Source organism: Miscanthus floridulus, unplaced genomic scaffold, assembly GCF_019320115.1.
Source record: "Miscanthus floridulus cultivar M001 unplaced genomic scaffold, ASM1932011v1 fs_266_1_2, whole genome shotgun sequence".
In the NCBI taxonomy this organism is placed as follows: domain Eukaryota; kingdom Viridiplantae; phylum Streptophyta; class Magnoliopsida; order Poales; family Poaceae; genus Miscanthus; species Miscanthus floridulus.
The window spans coordinates 15,711-38,103 of NW_027096474.1; the positions used below are offsets into that span (position 1 = coordinate 15,711).

The following is a 22,393-nucleotide window of genomic DNA, read 5'->3' on the forward strand; positions in this document are numbered from 1 at the left end:
TAAGGTGGACTGGACTTTTTTTAATCTTTTTTTGTACAACTTTAAGTCCACAATTTTTTATTTTTCTTTTATTTAAGATAACTAGCAAAAATACCCGTATGTTGCGACGGGACTATAATTTACTGTCCTGTCGACGACGAGAGTGGTAGCATGATAGAGTTGTGTGTGGGCATAGCGCCCACTGCAAAGCAGCTTAAATCGGTGGCACGACAGCACGCACGTGCGGTGTCACCAGCCATGGCTTGGCAGCCTGTGTCGGTGGCGTGACGGCCATCGTACAAACATGGGCTACCACTGCACAACGACAAGGTGGGCGGCATAGTGCCCGTGTGGACACGGCTCCTACAATGTAGTGGGCGTGGCCCGACTGCCACGGTTGAGCTGAAGCGCAACTTTGACGATGGCCTTAGCGATCAAGAGGAGTGGTGTGCATAGAGAAGACATGATTGTGCTATCGATACTAGTGATGACACAATAGTTGGTAGAGATTAGCTTGACTACAAGTAGCTAGATCTCATGAGGGTTTGTTGATTGTTATACTATCGATCTACCTAACACCATGTGTACGTTCTCATAATTTTGTTACACTTAATGTGTCATATGTCTATTGTTTTTGTACACACTCTACTCCATAGGAAGTATTCTAAATGGATGAAATATTAAAAAAAATCACAATAAACCACCGAAAGAAAAGTCGCAAGGGATGGAAACGTGGAAAAAATAGCAAAAAAACTGGAGGAAGAAAACATGGGGACCAAACCAGAAAAAAATGGAAAAAATGGACGGACGGAGAAAAAAAAATGACCTAAAGGAACCTAACAGATAAATATTGCCGGAACACAAACACGGATGGAAAAAACCGAACTGGGACAAAAAGAAGAATTCAAAATAGAAAACGAGATAAGATATAAGATGAGTTACGTATATACTTACAAATTTCTACTTTTATCTTTTTTATTTGAATTAGAATTCCTATTTAGGTTATATGAGATCAGAGAATCTATTTGAATTAGAATTAGGATTTCTAACTATCAGAATTGAAGGGATTTTCCTGCTGAGACAGGTACAATCTATGTACGATTTCCTGTTGTACGCGTCCGGGTTTGGTTTGCGTTTCTTTCCGATCTTCTATTTCTGAGTCCAGTTTTGGTTTGCATCCGTTTCTATGTCCGTTCCGGAGTACAGTTTTGGTTTGTGTCCATGGGTCTGGTTTTGGGTTGGGTCCAAATTGGTTGTCCCTTTTTTTTTACCCTGCGTTCGGCGTCCGTTTTCTATCAATACATACGTGTCCAATTGACTACGCCTGGTCTTTCCTATATATTGGTTCGTGAGTCTGTCTTGAATTACAAGAGACCAAACAAGATTTTCTGTTGGCTGCACCAATTAATGAGTCCTAATAGAACAGGACAGCTCCTTAATTAATTCTTGCATACTTTGTATGGCCCTGTTCGTTTATCTTATAATTTGTACTTTTCAGTTTTTTTTTAGCCGAGATAGTATTTTTCTCTAATAACAAATTAGCCGAAACAATGTTTTGACTTTTTCACTGAGGTGAATGGAGCCTATATATGCCCGAGCTTCCCTGGTATAAATGTACGGTCATGCACTATGATGTCCAAGATAAGTAAATAACTCTGACTTTGCTTCCTTGTACATGGAGTTCAAAACGAAGGACCAACGCGAGGATGTATTATGTTTTTGGACAAAAGCTATTCTAACTCGTTTGAACACATCTTAATTGTGCAGTAGTTAGAGGAGGACGACAAAAATAAAATAGATGAACGGAAAAAAATGTTAGAAATTTTACGTATTTATTATTAGACATACGTTAATATACGTAGATGCATATGACACGCAAAGTGCAAGGTCACCGTATAGATACCGCGGCTTTTTCTACTAACCTTGCTCGACGTTTGGCCCGCCACCTAACTCGTCTCGCCCGCGGCCGATCTCCAACCGCTCGCCGCGCCGCAATCCGAAGAGACTACGCTAGGTCGAGCACCACCTGGGGCTCAGCGTTCTCGCGACCAGTTCCGGCGCGGCGTCCGCCCTCTGCAGCCACTCGCCACTCGCCCCCGCGACCGTCGTTGTTGTCCTACTTCGCCACTCGCCACCTTGGCCGGCGACGAGCACCACCAGGACAGCAGGTATTCCCTCGCCTTGGTCCTCCCTTCCTGCTGTGCGAAGCCGTGCGCCCAAACCTTAGCGTAATTCGTAGGTAAAACCGTGCGCCCAAACCCTAACATACTATTCGTAATCGGATCTGAATCTAATTACAGGTGTATGTATATGCCTACTAACTTCGATTGCTTTGCAAAAAAATATTGGGTGTACATGTGTACACCCATGTCCTTTACTGGGTCCGCCCGTGATCACAGGGAGAAGAGAGTTTATCCACACAGGCAGCTATGTTGGAGAAGATTGGGTTGCCACCGAAGCCGTCCATGCGAGGCGCTACCTGGGTGGTGGATGCATCCCACTGTCAGGGTTGTTCTGTTCAGTTCTCCTTGTTTACTAGGAAGGTAATCTCTTGTTTTTTTTCCTCCCTTGCAGTGATAATATTCTGAATGGATGCCCTCCCCCCCCCCCCCCCCCCCCCCCCCCCCCCCCCACCCTCCCCCACCCACACACACACACACACGGGACAATTGCAAAAATAGGACTCAGAAACATGGGTTGTTTGCAGATTTGACACTGGACCCACATTCATAGACACAGATGGACCCATTTGTCATCCACCCGAGTGTCAGCAGATCAAAAGAGTCAATCTTTGGAGTCCCAAATATCCAATTTTCTCCACACACCCACCCTCCTCCGTAAAGCTTAATTTAGTTCTTCTCCATAATCTTGTACACTGTCGTGGTTGGTTTATATCATGAGATTCTATTTTTCTTCTTTCAGTTTCGTTTATATATGCTGCTTATTTACATTACTTGCTCCACCACTAGCAAAACTTATGAAATGTTGGACTACAAAGCAAATTGATTAAATAAATTTGTTGATTGTAGAAACTATAATCACTGTGTTTGGTTCATGTTCTCCATTGTTTTTCCTTTAGTCATTTTCCACTTGGAATGCTTTTCCTTTAGTCATTTGCTGCTTGTAAATATGGTCAATCATGAAGTGAAATGCTTGCTATGAAACTTTTGAATCTACTGCCTAAAAATGTCTCACTTGTTTGTTTCAATAAATTGAATGCTTGCATTTCCATGTTAATGTTTTTTCTGAAATTGCCCTTCAATTGACTTTTGTGTATTTGATATGTAGCACCATTGCCAAAGATGTGGGGGATTGTTCTGCAGCAGCTGCACCCAGCAGAGGATGGTTTTACGTGGACAGGGTGATTCACCTGTTAGAATTTGTGATCCTTGCAAAAAGCTTGAGGAAGCAGCACGCCATGAGTTGAGATATGGGCACAAAAATAGAGCTACAAGAGGTCTATTTTCTTTTTCTTATCCTTTCGATCAGTCATGTGTTTCAGTGAATAAACGTGATTTGGTTGATACTACTGCTTTGAAATACGTTTAAGTAGTACATTTGTGGAAATCATAATAAACCAATAGCAATCAAGGGCATGTTGATTGAAATCTGACTATCAGCATGGAACCCAATGTAGATGCAGTTTACGTTGAAATTTGGCTCTCATCATAATATAAATCACATTTGACCATTTTGGGTGCTTGTGCACAAGGTTTGGGCTGGTTGGTATTATTTCTTTTTTTACATTTGATTATGCTTTATGGGAGCTATATCGTTAAGCTCTGAAACACAATGCTTATTGACACTGTATCCTAACTAGTGATGATGGTGCTTGCAGCTTCTCACTAGTGAACAATTAAACAGCTTTGACAATATTTTGTTCTATCTCAGGGAAATTTTTTTTTAGAAGAAAGGGTTTCCCCCGCTTTTGTATTATCAAAATCAAAGACGTTTTACAGTTCTGGGGTGTAGGCGCGCCCGCCAAAATCAAGGCTCTAAGCCAAACTGAGACACAACCTCAGGTCTACTGACATTACAATTTAAACGGCGTATTAGTCTGACCCGAAACGACTGATCCCAAAGGCTGAGCACCCAATAGATCCCACCCTGATGATGTATTGATCACGACCGGCATCCACTGCAGTTGAGGGGGCAAGCTTGCTCTGTTCTCCAGCTGTTGCGCGAATTCCTCCACTAGCAGTCCAGTTTCCAGGTTGAGCAGCGGCACCCACCTTCTCGCCATCCTGACAGTCCGCAGCAACACTCTTTTCATACCTGTCCATGTAACACCCTGAAAACACATCTCATTTCTCAGCTTCCATAGAGACCAAATAATTGATGAAGTAACAACATTAGTAAACTTGTGGCGTTTATTTGCCACCCAAAACCGAGCAATCGATTCAAAGTTAGCCCCTATATCCTGATTCAGTAACTCGCTGATAATAAGCCATATATTTCTAGCAACACAACATTCAAAGAAGAGGTGAGAGATCGATTCTTTCTCGCTACAGAACAAGCAGGTGGGATCACTCACTTCCCTGCGTTTGCCTAGATTGTCTCTTGTTAAAACTCTATTATTAGAGAGGAGCCAAAGGAAGAACTGCACCCTTGGTGGAATAGTAAGCTTCCAAATTGAACCTACAAACATTGGGGTGACCCCCCTGTGATTAATCACAGCGTACAGAGATTGGACTGAATATTTACCCGAAGAAGTGTAATGCCACAGAATCTGATCTTCCTCTTCAGAGAGGGAAACTGACTCCAACAGACTACATAACTCTAACCAGAGATTCATAGTACTAGTCGACACACATCTTCTGAAGGTTAGCATAAGGTTGTCCCCATCCCAGACCTCATGTAAAGTTTTACCTTGCTGTTCGTTAATAACGTATAGAGGCCAATAAACTGTAGCTAGGCTAGTGTTACCCAGCCAAATATCTTCCCAGAATCTGACTTTTCTACCATTACCAATCACCCACCTAATACCCATACGGGCTGCCTGAACCGCCCAAAGTACTCCTTTCCAAAAAGGAGAGACCCCAACCGTTGGGCAGCACAACATATTGGGGTCTTCAGTTTTGTATTTGAAATTAACAATGCTTCTCCAAATAGCATTCGAATTCAGGTGATATCTGAAAATCCAAGCACCTAGGAGTGCTAAATTTAAACTCCTCATATCTGGGATACCTAGACCGCCAACATCTTTTTTCTGAGAGACTAGTTGCCAGCTAGCAAGATGATATTTATGATGATCTACACTATCATTCCACAACCCATTTGAGAATTAATCATGTCAATAGCCCATCTTGGAAACTTGATTACAGAAAGCAGATAAATGGGGATGCTTGCTAAGCAAGCTTTGAGCAAAGTAAGTCTCCCTAGCCTACCCTTCCATCCAGCTATCCTTTTAATTATTTTGTCAATGACAGGTTGCAAATCTTGCTTTCTCAGTTTTGTAAAGTGCAGGGGAACTCCCAAGTATTTTATTGGAAAATCACTTTTCTTGCAGCAAAAAATCTTTGCAAAGCAGTTTGCATCGTCTTCCTCTAGGCCTATGGTTAGAAGATCACTTTTGTCATAATTAATTTTCATACCTGACATTTGCTCGAAGCAAACCAACAGCCACTTTAAAGTGCTTGCTTTTTCTAGGTTATTCTCTAAAAACAGTAAGGTGTGATCCGCATATTGTAGGCTAATGATACCTCCATCAATTACTTGAGGAAGAAGCCCAGTTATAAGATTTTGTTTGGCAGCTTTCATAAGCATCCTTGAAAATACATCATCTACTAGATTGAACAAAAGGGGGGACAAAGGGTCCCCCTGTCTCAACCCCTTCCCAGGTTTAAAATAACTACTGTTTTCATCATTCATTCTAATACATAAGGAGCCACCTCTTACCACTTTCCTAATCCAATCTTTCCCCAAACCCTCTAGACTTTAGCATGTCCTCAAGGAAGCTCCAACTCACCCTGTCATACGCTTTTTCGTAGTCAAGTTTAAGCATAACTCCTTCTTCCTTACTTCTATGTACCTCATGAATAATTTCATGGGCAGCAACCACACTTTCCAGTATATATCTGCCTTTAATAAAGTCTGTTTGGTTTGAGGCTATTAATCTATCTGCAACCACCACCAATCTGTTATTCAGCATTTTGGCAAAGATCTTAAAACTGCAATTGAGTAAACTGATAGGCCTAAATTTCTTAAGGATTTTGGCCTCAGGCTCCTTTGGGATCAAAGTAATCATGCCATAGTTAAGTCTATCAAGGTCTAACTGACCCTTCCCAAAACTGTTAACTAACATCATCAAATCTTTTTTAATAACATCCCAAAAGACCTGATAGAAGAGGAAAGGGAGGCCATCAGGGCCAGGTGCCCCATCCGCATAGGACCCAAAGACAGCTTCCTTAGTTTCTTCTTCAGAGAAATCGGCCTCTAACAGGTCATTCTCCAAAGAAGTCACCTTTTCATCTTCCATCCAAAAATCATCATCTAACTTCACACCACTGGACTCCTCTTGCCCAAACAGTGATTTGTAAAAATCCACTGCATGGTTCAGCATCTTATCATTATCCTCAATCCACCCATCCGGACTTTCTAACCCAATGATCTTTTTCTTTCTATTTCGTTGGTTTGCTACAGCCTGGAAATAGGCTGTATTTTTGTCACCTTCTATGATGTTTCTATCCCTAGACCTTTGTTTAGCTTTGATTTCTTCCATCCTCCACACAGCTTCAAGCTCAGCAGTAATGCTTTTCATCCTCTCCTTCTCTCTCGAATCAAGACCTCTTCTTGCAAAATGTTCAAAGCATCAAACTCCTTAAGAAGTTCTTGCTTCTGTTTCCTAATACTGGCATTAATATTAATAGCCCAACCTTTGATCTTTTTCCTAAACAGCCTAGTTTTAAACTGCCAGATGTCCAAAGGATCATCATAGGCACAAGGTGTGCTCCAAACATTCTTAACTAACTCTTTAAAACCTGGTTGCTCAAGCCACCATTTTTCGAATCTAAAGAGACTTGGTTTTTTGGGTATTTTCGCTCCCAGGTTTATGACCAGAGGGACATGATCACTTCCTACTCTAGGTTTGGCAGTCACAAAAGCAAGAGGATATCTCTGTTCAAAATTAACAGTACAAAAGATTTTGTCCAGGGCTGCCAAAATGGGTTTATCCTGATTATTTGTCCATGTGTCAGATCTGGTTGAGTTTTTGAGCTCCACCAGGCCCCATTTGTTAATTAGGTCTTGAAAACTATCCGCCCACTTCTGATTTATTTGACCATTACTCTTTTCCTTAGCTGTGATTGATATTAAAATCACCTCCTAGCACAGTGGACCATCCCAGTTAACTAGGAGGCTTTCTAGTTCAGCTAAGAAATCCAACTTTCCTTCCTCATAAGGGGAGCCATAAACCACCACTATTCTCCAAACAAAACTATCCTGACAATTTCTAATAATACCAGCCACACTATATTTTCCAATTCTTCAAGCTATCACTTCAAATTTCCTCTCATCTGCACCCACCAAGATACCACCAGCAGTACCATTGGCAGGGAGAAAATGCCACACAAAATCTTTATTAATATAATTCAAAAAAGATTCATTGAAAGATTCTTTTTTAGTTTCCTGAAATCCTACAAAATCAAGTTTATTATCATTAACAAAATCAGTAAGGCACTGAAGACGGCCCTCTTTATTTAGGCCTCTCACATTCCAAAATGCTCCTATCATTGTTAACTATCTGATTATTTTGTGGGCCTTTGCCTGTAGAGACAACTAGGGCCCAAGACTGGTCAACCAGTGCATCATTCTCTTTTCTAGGTGTTTGAACAACACCATTCAAAGGTGGAAATTCAGAAACTAATTCTTCTAAATCCAAATTACTAGGAAGATTAACCTCGGGGTTATCTTCTTTAAATTGTTCACAAGTAAGCATCTCTTTATTTTTCAAGTTATCGATAACTTTATTAGCTGCAATAGTATCACTACCAAGGCTAATATTCACGCATTGAGCTTTGTAGAGTAAATCTGAATTGCTTTCAAAAGCAAAAGACTTGGGTGGTTTACCTTTTTCCAAGTTCCTATCTGCTTTCAGATCTTGAGCTTTTTGCAGAACAGTGCGGCCATCATCTTGGCCTCTCCTTGGTCTTGGAATTCTCTCTATAGGCCCCCATCTTGGTTTTCTTTTCTGATTTTTCTTAGCTTCATCTTGAATATTAGATATAGTCTCACCCTTGTCCTGTATCAGTCCCAAGTCAGCCAGAGAGAGATTAGCATCTTCCTGTGTCCCTTCATCCATACCATCATCCAGCAAATCATATTCTTCATCAGAGTCCTCCAATTCCATTTTCTTAAGCAGCCTAGAGCATTCATCAGAAACGCCTTCTCTTGCCAGGTTCCTGAATTCCTCCCATTTGGAGTGGTGAGACTCATCATTGATAAGACTATGAAACTTATTTCCCACTATATAACAGTCGGAGTCAATCCTCTGCTCCACTTCTGGTGTTTCCCAGCTGCCAACAACCTTCTGAGCCTCCATACTAGCAGCATCTTTCCCTGTGTCAACAATTATAGGAGTTAACTCCTTTGCAATTACCTCTGTTACGAACTTATCCGTCTTTGGATCTGGAGTCAACTCCGAGCATCCAGAACTATCTTTCACTCCAGAACATTCCCCGGCAGTCTTACAACCAGAAGTTGTAGCCTGATCCTTATTTGCTTCAGCAGCAGATACTTTACTTTCCAGGTTCCCCATGAGAGCAATCAGTTGCTTTTCCTGATTCATAACACCCGGGATAACAGCATCAACAACTGTCTTGTATCCAGTATTCTTGTTTTGTTTAGAGATTGGAGTCTTCATGCCAGAGGTTTGTCCAATTTGAAATTCCTCAGGCAGTGCTTTTTCAACCCCATCATCATCATCATCATTTAAATCATCAGCCTCCTCATCATTGCCGTTACCTTTATCATCACCATCGCCACCATCCTCCTTTTCTCCCTGCAGCTCCTCACCCCCCTCATGCTCAACCACAAAAGAGACCCGAAAAATCTCCTTGTTCATCTCATATAGCCTTTCTGAAGGAATCTTGAGGGCATCCTTGCAAGTAACCTTGATCCTAACCATTTCATAGAATGACTTGAAGATAGAAGACCAATCAACTTCGACCATTCATTCCAAAGCTTGAAGCAATCTGAGCAAAGACTCTCCAATGGCACCTTTTGGGGGGAATGCCTCTCATTTGAACCCAAACATCTTGTAACACACTGTATGGCGGCAAATCCCCAGACCATTCTAGGACCTCAACTTGAACTCCCTCCTTTCTGAGGTTAAAGGAAGGGTAGTTCTTGATATCAGCCACCCTCTTGCGTGGAGGGAATCTCACCAGAAAGCTGCCTGGCTCAAGCTCTCTAATCTGCCATGGCCATTCTTTGCAATATATCTCAGACAACTCTTTCTCCAACTCAGAAGGTGACTGCACCAGTTTTGACTTTTACAACACCACAATTAGTGAGATTGAGCCACTAAGTAGCCTCCTCACTTGGAACCTCCAGATGATAGAAGCCTAAGCCCAAACTAGCACTACCAACATATGCAGCAGTGGGATGATCAAGTTTCCAGACAGGACAATCTCTCATATGGTGACCCGCTATAGCGCAGATGAAGCATATCTTAGGCCTTGTACAATTACCCATGAAGTGACCTGGCTCTCCACAATTGAAGCAAATCAGGCCTCTATACCGTGGATCAATCACAAAAGGCAGATTCTCAGGAATCATCATACCTTGCCCCCTGCCCTGCTGAGCCCCCTGTCTCTGCGGCTGCTGACAGGGTGGTGGTGGTAGCTGTTGCTGGCGAGGTGGTGGCGGCGGAGGATGCTGTCGGGTCGGCTGCTGCTGTCGAGGTGGTGGTGGGCGAGGAGCTCCCTGAGGATGAGCAGCCTGACGAGCACCTTCCTGCCATCCCGCCTGCTGGTTCTGCTGATGAGGGTACCTTGCCTGATTTGGTGGAGGTGGCCTCTGGGGGCGCTGCGGTGGTGGGCGTCGCGGCTCTGGCTGCCAGACCCAGCGACCTGCTTCCTCCATCGAACCCTTGAGCACGTCGGCGTAGGTCTGCTTCCCCTTCTCAGCACTCCACACGTCCTTTGCAAAACTGAAGCACACCGGCGGCTTATCGAAACGATCAGATCGGCGAACGGGGAAGCAATCCCGGGTGGTGAAATCCTTCGAGTCGAACAAATCCTTCCGGATCCAGAAGAGGTGACCGGAAGGATTCGATCTGGCGGCGGCGGCTAGGACCCTAGGGTTGCGCGGCGGCGGCGGGGGTGGGGAATCGATGGCCCATAGCTGACCGAAGAATTCGACAACTACTTCGTCCTCCCCAATCGCATCAGCCGCGTCAATCCTCTCCTTAAGGGATGACCTCGCCCTTGTTCCTCTGACGGGTGGGGCGCGCACTCCTTCCTTCTGACAAGCAGCCCCTCCTGGCGGAAGAGGACGCGTGTCCAACCACGGAGGGTGCGGCCATGGCAGTGGGTCAAGGTCAGGGACGTGTCGCGTGGTGGACGAGAGAATCATTTTTCCGGCAAGTTCTACTTCAACTCCCTCGCGACTGAGCTGGGCCTGCTCGAGTTCTGCCCCGGGCCAGTGTTCAGCTCCATCGAGATCGACAACACCATCCCTCAGGGAAATTATTTTATTCTGTGGTTTACCTTTTGTTAGCTACAACTACAAGTGCTTACGTCCTAACCAGTTGCAATGACATAAGTTTGATCTTTGATCTGATATACTTACAAAGATCTATTTGTACATATGTAAAGGTGTACCTTTTTCATATTTCTATATTACATGCAGTATTTTGCCTATCATTATATTGCACATGAAAAATTCTCAAAATAGGATCTATGGGAGCTAACATATATAGTGAAATTATTCAAATAAAATAGTGTGTTATGCATGCATGAGACTGATCTATGATAAATGGTGCACAATCAAACCAAGAAAACTTTTTGGTCTTACCATGCAGATATTTTTAGTATGTACTGTGTAGTTGTCATCTATGTTTCTTATTATCTGAGAGAGTTTTTAACATAAAAAATCCTTTCTACCTATTTCTACAGCTACCACAAAATCTGCTTCGAAACCAGAGGATGAAATTCTAAGTGAAATTCTTGGAGGTGGAGAGCGTATCCAATCTCTGGATTCTGAGCTTCCTGGGAGAACCACAAGCAGTGCCAGTACCTCCAGAAGAACTTCTTCTAATTTCAGTGCAGACGCAAATGGAGATGAAAGCCTTTCTGCTGAAGCACACAATTATGAACTCAACAATACTGCATCTATTTTGACCCCAGAGGAATTGTGCCAACAAGCTGTAGAAGAGAAGAAAAGGTACAAAACTTTAAAGTCAGAAGGTAAACCAGAGGAAGCACTGCGGGCTTTCAAGCATGGTAAAGAACTTGAGAGGCAAGCTGCAGCGCTGGAATTAGAATTGAGGAGGAGTAGGAGAATGGCTACAAAAGCGCCTAACGTCTCTTCTGCTGTTGGTACTTCGACAACTGCTGGTTCTGATGAGGCTGAAACAAAAAGGTCTTCAACTGGGAAAAGGATTAAGAAAGAAAAAAATGATCTTGCCTCTGAGCTCAGAGATCTAGGCTGGTCAGATGCAGACCTTCGTGATGAAACAAAGGCTGCCCCTATGAGTCTGGAAGGAGAGTTGTCACAGCTTCTTAGAGAGGTGCCCCCCAAACTATTGGAGGGCAAGAGAACAGGTGGTGTTGATAAATCTCAGGTTAATGCTCTGAAGAGGCAAGCTTTACTGCTAAAGCGTGAAGGTAGGCTTGCTGAAGCAAAGGAAGAGCTCAAGAAGGCTAAAATTTTGGAAAAACAACTCGAGGAACAGGAGATTCTGGGTGAAGCAGAAGACTCAGATGATGATCTAGCTGCTATTATTCGGAACATGGATGACGATAAGAATGATGACATATTTATCGATGATCCAAAATTCCCTGCTTTCAACTTTGAACAAATTCTGGGTGCCTCTAATGATCTTGCCACTGATGGCCACTTTGATGTTACAGATGATGACATGAATGACCCAGATATGGCTGCTGCCCTAAAATCATTTGGCTGGAGTGAGGAGGATGACAAACAATTGGAAAATCATGAACCTGTTTCTTCTTCAAATCAAGAGGTACTAAAGGAGCAAGTACTTGCTCTAAAAAGAGAGGCTGTTGCAAACAGAAGGTCTGGTAATGTTGCAGAAGCCATGTCATTGCTTAAAAAGGCAAAGCTACTTGAGAAGGATCTCGAAACTGAAGAGACAGGCTCAAAGGTCCCTTCTCCAGATGGACAGAAAACTACACATGCAGAAGATGCCACTTTTGCAGGGATGAATGCGCGACCTATATCAGCGCCAAAAAGTAAGCTTGCAATTCAGAGAGAACTGTTGGCTCTGAAGAAGAAGGCACTAGCTTTGAGGAGGGAAGGGAAGGTGGATGAGTCTGAGGAAGAGCTGAAAAAAGGTAGCATTCTTGAAAAGCAGCTTGAGGAGCTTGATAATTCCTCCAAACTACCTGTAGCAAAGGAAACCAGGAGCTTGCCATCTAATCCCCCGTACAAGGTTGAACCCCCAAATATCAGTCTTGCTGATGAGGTATATGAACCTGAGGTTACAGACAATGATATGCAGGATCCAGCATTGCTATCGGTGCTAAAAAATATGGGATGGGAAGATGCTGGTTCAGATTCTGTGGAAACAATTGACAAACCATCAATTTCTTCACATGTAGTTCCTCATAAATCATCAAAAACTAAGGGCCAGCTTCAGAAGGAACTGCTTGGTATAAAAAGGAAGGCTCTTGCACTCAGACGGGAAGGGAAAACCACTGAAGCTGAGGAGGAACTGGAGAAGGCTAAGGTCTTGGAGCAGCAACTTGCAGAGATCGAAGAATCAAATAACTGGAGTGCTAGTCAAAGTGTTGCTACTGCTGGCCATCAGATCACAGAAAATAAGTATGATGTTCAGCATGTCCCTGGTGTTGATGCAACTGTACACCCATCTTCAGTAAGAAACGCAATGAAGGGGGACGAAATATTGCCAGTGCATGCATCTGAATCTGGTACGTCAGTGGTTACTGTATGTGGTTCTTCAAGCAAACCGCAGATTGAGACAACCAATTCTAAACAAGGTGATGTGGGAGAAGAAAGTAGAGCTTTTACTGATCCCTTGGGATCTGAAAAAGGGCCACATTCACCTTCTGTAGTACATGATCATAATGAGCATCAGAAAACACAAGGAGGTGATACTCTTAAAGATGAGATATTACTTCATAAGAGAAAAGCAGTTGCCTTTAAGAGAGAAGGGAAGATGGCAGAAGCTAGAGAAGAATTGAAACTGGCGAAACTCTTAGAAAAGCGTCTTGAAGGTGCTCAACAAGACAGCATGGATGGTGTGGGTGAGTCCATTACTCCTGCTGTAGAACAGAACAGTGTGGTCCAACAACCTGCTAGCTCCTGCAATCACGCTGACGATGAAACTTCTGCCCCTCCTGCACAAGTGAGCAAGTCGACGCAACCTCAGAAAGCAATGTCCAGCCGTGACCGTCTCAAAATCCAACGTGAATCCCTCGCTCACAAGCGAAACGCCCTCAAGTTACGGAGAGAAGGAAAGACTGCAGAAGCAGATGCAGAATTCGAACTGGCCAAGGAGCTAGAGAGCCAACTTGAGTCAGACAACCAAAGTTCAAGCTCTGGGGGCAAGTCAAGTGAATCAAACGACATGATCGTCGAGAATCTTCTTGATCCTCAAATCATGTCTGCCCTAAGATCCATTGGTTGGAGCGACATGGATTTATCCATGCAATCTTCTAGTGCACAACCTCTGAAACCCATGCAATCAAGTTCTCAACTTCCGCAAAAAGTGGAAGCGAAGTCATCTGTCGCAGGGACCAGCAAACCTCGGAGCGAGAGAAATCAACTTGAAGAACAGATCAAGGCGGAGAAACTGAAAGCGCTCAACTTGAAGCGGGAAGGGAAACAAGCAGAGGCCCTGGAGGCCCTTCGTTCGGCAAAGCGTCTGGAGAAAAAATTGAACTCAGCTTAGCTAATCACACCCTCCCAGATTGCTCGTGTTCTTTGTTAGTTCGATTTGGTTACCTGATATAGTGATATCCTAGGGTGCCAGCTAGAACTTATGTCCAGTTTGTCTTGTGTGCTTTGAGCAGCCCCTTTTGTGTATGTGTAAATGAAATAAAATATGATGGGCGATGATTCTTTTCACGAATTCATGTATACACAATGATAGGGAACGTCACCTCATTATATAGACTCCCTCCGTTTCAAATTATAAGTAGCTTTGACCTTTTTGGTACATCGATTTTGCTATGTATTTAGATACTGAAAATTTGCCTATGCGTTGCGACGGAAGAATAAAATAAAATTCTCCATAATGTAAATATCAACATATATGTAGTATTGACCAAATGTTCCTAAATAAAGTATGTGTCCTTTAGCTCCAATTTGTGTTTTGGTTATGTTGTGCCCAATGAAAATAAATCACCTTAAATTAATTTTCACATGAACTTTGCATGAAAATGTTGTTACCAATTTTTTTTCAACAAGAAATATCTCAACTTTTATTGAAAGCTAATATCAGTTTGATGCATCATACTGGGGACACCAGATTAGAGGAAGTGCAAAGAGACCAGAGAAAAACATCCAGATAAAAGATACTACTTTAGACTAACTAATTTTCTCAAAAAAAAGTATTTGTCCTTTAGCTCCAATTTAAGGTTTGGTTATGTTGTGCCCAACGAGAATAAGTCGCCTTAAATTAATTAATTATCACATGAACATTGCATGTTAATGTTGTTGTTACCAAAATTTTTTTTTTGAACTGAGAAATATCTCAGCTTTTATTGAAAGATAATATCAGATAGATACATCATACCGGGGTCACCAGATTACACGAAGTGCAAAGAGACCAAAGAAAACCATCTAGATAAAAGATACTATTTCAAACTAACACAACCATTACCATGAGATCACTTCTTTTGCTCACAACCATTACCATCAGATCACTTCTTTTGCTATTTTATGATATGATTTTTCTGTGATTCTACACATAATTCACAAGTTTGCTGTTTTCTCAAAAAAAAAAAGAAGAGAAAAACAAAAAAAAAGGAAAAGGAGGCCAACACTTGGGCCACGGCTCGGCCCAGTCCACTGGTGAAAAAGGCCGACGCGGCGGATACCAACTCAGCAGCAAAGGCCCAACGTGGGTTGCACTTTTACATTAGAAATCCCTGAGTTTCTCGATTTTAATTTAGATTCTTCCACCTTTTCTTTCCCTCTCACACTTTTCCACCTGGAACCCTTCCTTCTATTCTATTTCTTTTTATCGTCCTTTTCCCCCAACGCTCGATCTTGGTTGCGGCTAAGGCCGACATGGACTCGAAGGACCTGAGACGGGTGGAGGTACATCAACCAAAAATCAAGCGGAGGCAAAGAGACGACGACGACAACAACAACAATAAAGCCTTTAAGTCACAAATAAGTTGGGGTAGGCTAGAGTTGAAACCCAGCAAAAGCAATCAATGTTTAGGCACAGTGAATAGCTAGTTTTTCAAGTATTCCTATATAAGGCTAAGTCTTTGTGTATATTTCATTCCTTTCAAGTCTCCTTTTATTGCCTCTACCCAAGTCAACTTCGGTCTTCCTCTGCCTCTCTTCATAGTTATTATCCTGGCTTAGGATTCCACTACGTACCGGTGTCTCTGGAGATCTCCGTTGGACATGTCCAAACCATCTCAACCGGTGTTCGGACAAGCTTTTCTTCAATTGGTGCTACCCCTAATCTATCACGTATATCATTGTTCCGAACTCGATCTCTTCTTGTATGACCGTAAATCCAACGCAACATACGCATTTCCGCGACACTTATCTGTTGAACATGTCGTCATTTCGTAGGCTAACATTCTGCACCATACAACATAGCAGGTCTAATCGTCGTCCTATAAAACTTGCCTTTTAGCTTTTGTAGTACCCTTTTGTCACATAGGACACCAGATGCATGGTGCCACTTCATCCACCCTGCTTTGACTCTATGGATAACATCTTCATCAATATCCCCGTCTCTTTATAGCATTGATCCTAAAATATCAAAAGGTATCCTTCCTAGGCACTATTTGACCTTCTAAACTAATATATTTCTCATTCCGAGTAGTAGTGCCGAAGTCACATCTCATATACTCAGTTTTAGTTCTACTGAGTCTAAAACCTTTGGACTCCAAAGTCTCCCACCATAACTTCAGTTTCTGATTCACTCATGTCCGGCTTTCATTAACCGTACTACATCGTTCGCGAAAAGTATACACCAAGGGGTGTCTCCTTATATGTCCCTTGTGACCTCATCCATCGCTAAGGCAAACAGATAAGGGCTCAAAACTGACCTTTGATGTAGTCTTATCCTAATCGGGAAGTCATCCGTATCTCCATCATTTGTTTGAACACTAGTCACAATATTGTTGTACATGTCCTTAATGAGCCCGACGTACTTCGTTGGGACTTTATATTTGTCCAAAGCCTACCACATAACATTCCTTGGTATTTTATCATAAGCCTTTTTCAAGTCAATAAAAATTATGTGTAGGTCCTTCTTCTTCTCCCTGTACCGCTCCGTAACTTGTTTTATTAAACACCACCCTGCAGTTAGAGAAACAGCATCGAGTGGAGTCCCATGATAGTACGGAGAGGAGACCAAAAGCTGAGCGGAGTCCGGACTAAACAAGAGAAACATGGACATGGACGGCACTAAACAGGATATTAAAACGTGGGAGAGTTAAACATGAACGGAAGGTTGGACGAAAAAAATATTGGGTAGAAATTTTGCGTCTTCAGTACTAGGTATAGATAACATGTCTAGAAAGGAGTACATAACAAAATATATGTATTAAAAAGTCTAAGTGACTTATAATTTGAGGGAGTATAAAAGTTGGAAATGTGAAAATTTCTTATGTTACTCATTTGATAATGTTTCAAGGGCCGAAGTCCTAGAGGCAAACACAAATGCTCAATCCATCGGTCCATATGGACATTTCCATGCTTCCAACTTATGCTAGTTGGCATTTGCACAGGATTCTAATAATAATTCTTGGTATTTTACTCAACTTCCTTTTTAAAATGGGGTTGTTGATCTGTACTAACGGTAATGGCAAAAATGACTATTACAAGAAAATCATTACAAAAAGTTACCAAAACTAAGGCCTGAGCTGTTATCTCCATGGGCTGATCAAAACCGTGTACATACGTAGCCCACAGGGCCACAGGCCCAGTCGAAACCATCGTGCGGTGACGTAGCACGCCGCACGCGACCGCCGTCACGCGACGGCCGACGCGACCGCGTCCCACACTCCCATTCCCTCCCCCACCTGCCTCGAACGAGGCCGACGCTGCCCGAGCCAACCGGCGGTGATGCAGGCGACAGTCGGCCACCGCGGCGCCAACGTTGGCTCCCCGTCACTCTCGCGCTTTCGTTGTGGCTTCCATCTCCCCGGCCGGGCCCGCCTCTTCTCTGGTAAGCCGCTAAACCCCCGAGGCCCCAAGTTGTGGTCTTACCTTTGCTGCTTCGATTGATTTGCGCTCCGTGTTGATGCGAGTAGAAGGCGCGGCGGCGGCGCCACTGCGCGTCGGCTCCCTGCCCCAGCCACGGACCCATGGCAGCGGCGGTTTTGCGCACCTCGAAGCCATGGATGCGGAGGCGCCGCGGCTGCCGCACGCTCTCCGGAGAATGCTTATCGATCATGAGGTGCGTTCGATTATGCTTTCTATTGCTGCAATGAGAGTTGAATTGATCGAACTGTGAACCAACTACTTTAAATTTCACGTGATGTGGGTGTACAGTGGCAATGCATAAGCCCATATGGAGCACTGAGTCTTCGAGGTGACACACTGACATTGCAACTGAATACCCTGTTGATGTGGCTATGGCTATGGCATACGTAGAGTCGTAGATTAGATAGCACATTCAATCCGAGGCACTTGTATTTTGGTTGTTCCTCGGCAGTTTGTGTGATCCTTTTGCCCACCACCGTGCAACTAGTTTGTGAATCACAACCAGGCAGAAATATGGGCTTACATAGTTGCATCTGAACTCTGAAGTGAGCAGAATTTCTGCTCATCGTGAAGAAAGAGGCTTGTTGCAGAGTTCAATGCGTTGGTTTAGGGCACAGTGAGCACAATCTACATAATTTTGCGTACATTTACAAAACTTTGAGCAGTTTAGGGAATTTACATTTCACTAGTGGAGCGTATTCTTGCTTGCCTTTGCTTTGATATGCTGTTCTGCTCTCCATTCAGTTGTATTGCAGTGTGGATGTTGACCTGGCATTATCTCTGCACTTGAAATTTGCCACTGCAGAAAATGTCATGTCCCAACCTTCTGAAAGCTGCTGTACTTTCAACCATGACATTACTTGCTGTACCTCTTGAGGCGTCAGCGGAGACTTGCCAACCACCTAATTCTTTCGCCAATATGCCAATTTTCATTGCTGTAGCTCTAATAGGAGCAGCTGTTGGTGGTAAGACATCTGAACATGTGTGCTCGTTTGTATCATTGCTTCTTGCATGCAAAGTTCATGGAGATGGATGTTACTTAAGTCACTAATATTTTTCTCTCTCTGATTTTTCACATGTAGGATTGTTAGCACGCCAAAGAAAGGCGGAATTGAAGCAGCTCAATAATCAACTTCGCCAGATCAATGCAGCACTTAGAAGGCAGGCACAGATTGAATCATTTGCGCCTGGCCTTACTTATGCGCCAGTTGGGAGAACAAATGAAACTGATGTTATTGTTGACCCAAGGAAGCAGCAGTTGGTCACAAATCTGAGAAATGGGAAGAATTACATGAGGAATCAAGATCTTGATAAGGCTATAGTGGAGTTCAGAACAGCTCTGGAGCTTGCAGAGAGCATAGGAGATCGTTTTGAAGAAAAGAAAGCTGCACGAGGACTAGGTTCTTTTCTCCCTGATAATCACTGTTATTTATATTTTTGTTATCATAGTGGATGAACAGTGCATAAACAATATAACCTGTGCTGTTCTTAAAAATGCATATATGCTTTCCTAGCTCTCATAGAAATGGTCAATCTACATAATATTAATCATCACAATGTAGTTGACTGATGGAGAACTAGCGCTGCTGTCCTAACTTTGGCACCAAGAATTAGCTAAGTAGTGGATATTTGTATATAAAAACTGAAAGTGACTGAAATGTTTGGTGTTGTTTCACCTAGGTTGCATTTTCTTGCTGTCCTTGTGTTTCAGTTGCTCCTGCATGAGATGACTGTTGTTCCACTTTGAATTTTGAATAATTCCTTTATTTATTGTAAGCAAAGATTTATTTTGCAAACTTTCTAGGAGAATGATTGCCAAGTGAATATCTTCAAGTAAAATTTTGAAGTAGCTTTTGCAAATCCCATTAGATGGTAGATTTTGCAGTTAGGCGGATACCGAAGATCTTATCTAGCTTCTTACTGAATACTTGTTTGCCTGTATCCTTGCTCTCTAATTGGAGATTTGCATATCTGAAATAAGTTGAAACAAATTTTAATGTGAACTAGTAGCACAGTTTATATGAACTGGAAAGCTATTGTTCGGCTTAAGGTGACTTCAGTTTTTAACAATGAATTTAATGTCTTTCAAACTTCTTGGTCTTTTTTTTTGGGAGGCTTCAAACTTCTTGTTTAGTTGCCTCCAACGAACAAAGTTATGTAGTTTGTTGAGGCTGCTTTAGTTTATACTGGTGTTTAATGCTTTTTCCAGAAACAAAATCTTTTGTCAACCTTCTTTGTAGTTCCCATTTCTAAAATTAAATACACAGCAGATGCAAAGCGTCGCAAATCGCAATGGATTGTTGAGTCTTCAGATAGCTACATACCAAAGATACATACTGTAGATTTTTATCTGCATGTGTGCTTAGTCTGTAACTTTGGAGATTTATTTACATGCCAGAGATTACTTGAAGCAAATTCTGTTGTGAACTAGTAATAGACGTTATATCAACTGACTGAAATAACTGCATTAGTTCTTAGCATAAGATGTCTTTAATTATGTTTCAAACCTATGGTTGAGTTGTCTCCAGTGAACAAACTTATGTAATTTGTTCTTGTTGTATTGGTTTATAGTGGTGCTTTAATTTTTATTTCCATGGACGATTTTTGTCAACCTTCTTTATCATCCCCATAGAAAAGAATTCTACTAGTTTTAAGCTTCAGTCACTTCACAGGCAGACACCAAGCTTCAGTACGCAGTTTCTCATGAAGTCCATCTGTAACCTGGGAATTTCCTCACTCGCTATTTGGCTTTTGTCTAGGTGCATCACTGCAAAGGCTCGGAAAGTACCGAGAAGCAATGAGGCAGTACACCAAGGTTCTGGAGCTGTCTAAGGAGACGGGTGAAGATTCTGGCTGCACCGAGGCCTACGGTGCCATAGCTGACTGCTACACCGAGCTGGGCGATCTGGAGCGAGCGGCGAAGATATATGACAAGTACATATCGAGGCTGCAGCCCGGCGAATAGAGAGCTGGGCAACTGGCCCTTGATTTCTTACAGACGAGAGTTCCTTCCTGTTGGTTGAGTTTTGCTCGGTACAAGGCGTGAGTATTGCCGGTCTGTTAAACTTCACTGCAGGGCTTGGATTGTTCTGAGAACGATTTTGATATATTTGTATAGAAATAATAAATATTGATGGTGCTGCCCGCCCGTCTTTTCCTCGAAGCTTGGTTTCTTAGGGCGTCCGCAACAGACTGCTTCAAATCGCTAGCAACATGCAAACAAGATTGAATAAAAAAAGAAGAAGCCGCAACATGCACAACATGCAAAGGCCCCGTTCGGCTTTTGGCTGAAACTGGTTGAAAAATACTGTTCTGGATGAATTGTTGTAAGAGAAAGACACTGTTCCGGCTGAAAAAAGAAGCCGAACAAGCCGAATATAGGGTAAGCCGAACGGAGCCAAAGAGGAGAGAGGTAGACAGGTCGTATGGGGAGCTGTGCGAGCCTGGCGGTATTTTTGCTGACGTGGAGGAGAGAGAAGAGAAGAGAGCTTGGCTCTTATTCTAGCATCAAGCTGGACACGGAAGCATAGACATCTGTTGGCCCAAATAATAGTGTATGTGTGGAGTAAGAAAGAGAGAGTGTAACACTCCTGGTGTTTGGCTTCCACATTTGCACTTTCATGTCATAAACATGAGCATCATTCACCCATTCATGAGCTTAGATTGTTTGGAACATGCTTTTGAAATATTGCAACATATGTTTATATTTCATGTGCGTTTGTTTTATGAAATGGATAGTGTGCAACACTCAAGTGCAACATGTGCAACTCACTCTTGAAACATGTCACATACTTTAGTGAAACATGGTTAGTTAGTACTATGCAACAAACTCATGAAACATATGAAACATGGCTTTGAAACAAAAGTAGCAATTCACTTGTTTTTCTTGTTTCAATGCATGTGATGCTTGATTTTGGTGTGATCAATGTGTGGTGTGGTTAATTATTCCCTAAAACACCTTAACTACACTTAGGGTACATAGTGGAGCAATGTTCATGTTAATGACTTTGCCTAATTATGCTTCTAGGGTTTAGTTTGACTAGGTGCTCCTCTTGAGTGCTTTGGTTTGACTGAACTGGAACAGTGCCATAGAGTGTTTGCATGTCTGAGTAACCTAAAGCAAAGTTGTAGCAAATTATATATGGAACAAACTTTGTTTAGAGGCCAAGTCATGAAAATATGTGGAACAGTCCCAAACATGGCCCACAAGTCAGATTTGGGTGCTGATTCAGCACTTAGAAAATTTTCTTAGTTTTAACTGCGTTCACAGTTTGACGAAGCTTACTTTGAGATGATTTTACTCATGATTCTTTGAGAATTAGACTATGATCCTTTAATAGGAATTGTAGCTGGTATATAGGGCTTCAATTGTTGTTAAGACTGTTTGCACTGAAGAGCCACGGTTTAGGAGTTTGAACGCTGTGAAATCACATCGTCAGGCGGTTGATCGCAGGCCTGATGGCCATCTCCGTCAGGCTGTGTGGACGACCGGCGTCAGGCCAGGCTCGCCAAGTGGCGGTCGTACGCCGGCGCTGCCCCCACAAGTCTGGCCGTCGCGGACACCTCAACCCCACGCGTCCTTTGGAGCAAGCGCTGCCTTCATTTGCATTTCCTAGCCTCGCTCTACTCGCGTTCACGCTCGTCGCGGAGAGAACGAGTCGCAGCGACGCCGTGGAGCTCGCTGAGCTCACGCGAGCTTGCCGCTGCACCACAACCAGCACCACTCCAACTACAGCTCTGCTAGCACCTCACGAACCTCGGCGATGTTCTCACTGAGCCAGCCAAGCCCTAGGTGAGCGACATTGCT

General features: G+C 42.9%; 3 protein-coding genes across 5 annotated transcripts; 2 read left to right on the forward strand and 1 right to left on the reverse strand.

The window, feature by feature from the left end:
• Positions 1 to 1,913: 1,913 nt before the first annotated feature.
• LOC136531026 (uncharacterized) lies at positions 1,914 to 14,323 on the forward strand. 2 transcript variants are annotated; one of them, XM_066523734.1, is made up of 4 exons: positions 1,914 to 2,218; positions 2,379 to 2,522; positions 3,268 to 3,436; positions 11,097 to 14,323. In XM_066523734.1, the coding sequence occupies exons 2-4, from the start codon at positions 2,409 to 2,411 to the stop codon at positions 14,075 to 14,077; spliced, it is 3,264 nt and encodes a 1,087-aa protein (XP_066379831.1). In that variant the 5' UTR covers positions 1,914 to 2,218; positions 2,379 to 2,408; the 3' UTR covers positions 14,078 to 14,323. The 2 variants fall into 2 exon arrangements, with proteins under 2 accessions (XP_066379831.1, XP_066379830.1); XM_066523733.1 differs by having other exon boundaries at positions 1,914 to 2,147.
• On the reverse strand, positions 3,901 to 9,237 carry LOC136531027 (uncharacterized). Of its 2 annotated transcripts, none has more exons than XM_066523735.1 (2): positions 8,047 to 9,232; positions 3,901 to 4,270 (listed from the first exon to the last, which is right to left on the reverse strand). In XM_066523735.1, the coding sequence occupies exons 1-2, from the start codon at positions 9,146 to 9,148 to the stop codon at positions 4,032 to 4,034; spliced, it is 1,341 nt and encodes a 446-aa protein (XP_066379832.1). In that variant the 5' UTR covers positions 9,149 to 9,232; the 3' UTR covers positions 3,901 to 4,031. The 2 variants fall into 2 exon arrangements, with proteins under 2 accessions (XP_066379832.1, XP_066379833.1); XM_066523736.1 differs by lacking the exon at positions 3,901 to 4,270 and adding an exon at positions 7,228 to 7,613 and having other exon boundaries at positions 8,047 to 9,237.
• Positions 14,324 to 17,131: 2,808 nt separating the features above from the next.
• LOC136531029 (protein FLUORESCENT IN BLUE LIGHT, chloroplastic-like) lies at positions 17,132 to 21,063 on the forward strand. Its single transcript, XM_066523737.1, has 5 exons — positions 17,132 to 17,548; positions 17,634 to 17,779; positions 18,392 to 18,551; positions 18,669 to 18,986; positions 20,346 to 21,063. The coding sequence occupies exons 1-5, from the start codon at positions 17,446 to 17,448 to the stop codon at positions 20,549 to 20,551; spliced, it is 933 nt and encodes a 310-aa protein (XP_066379834.1). The 5' UTR covers positions 17,132 to 17,445; the 3' UTR covers positions 20,552 to 21,063.
• Positions 21,064 to 22,393: the final 1,330 nt, after the last annotated feature.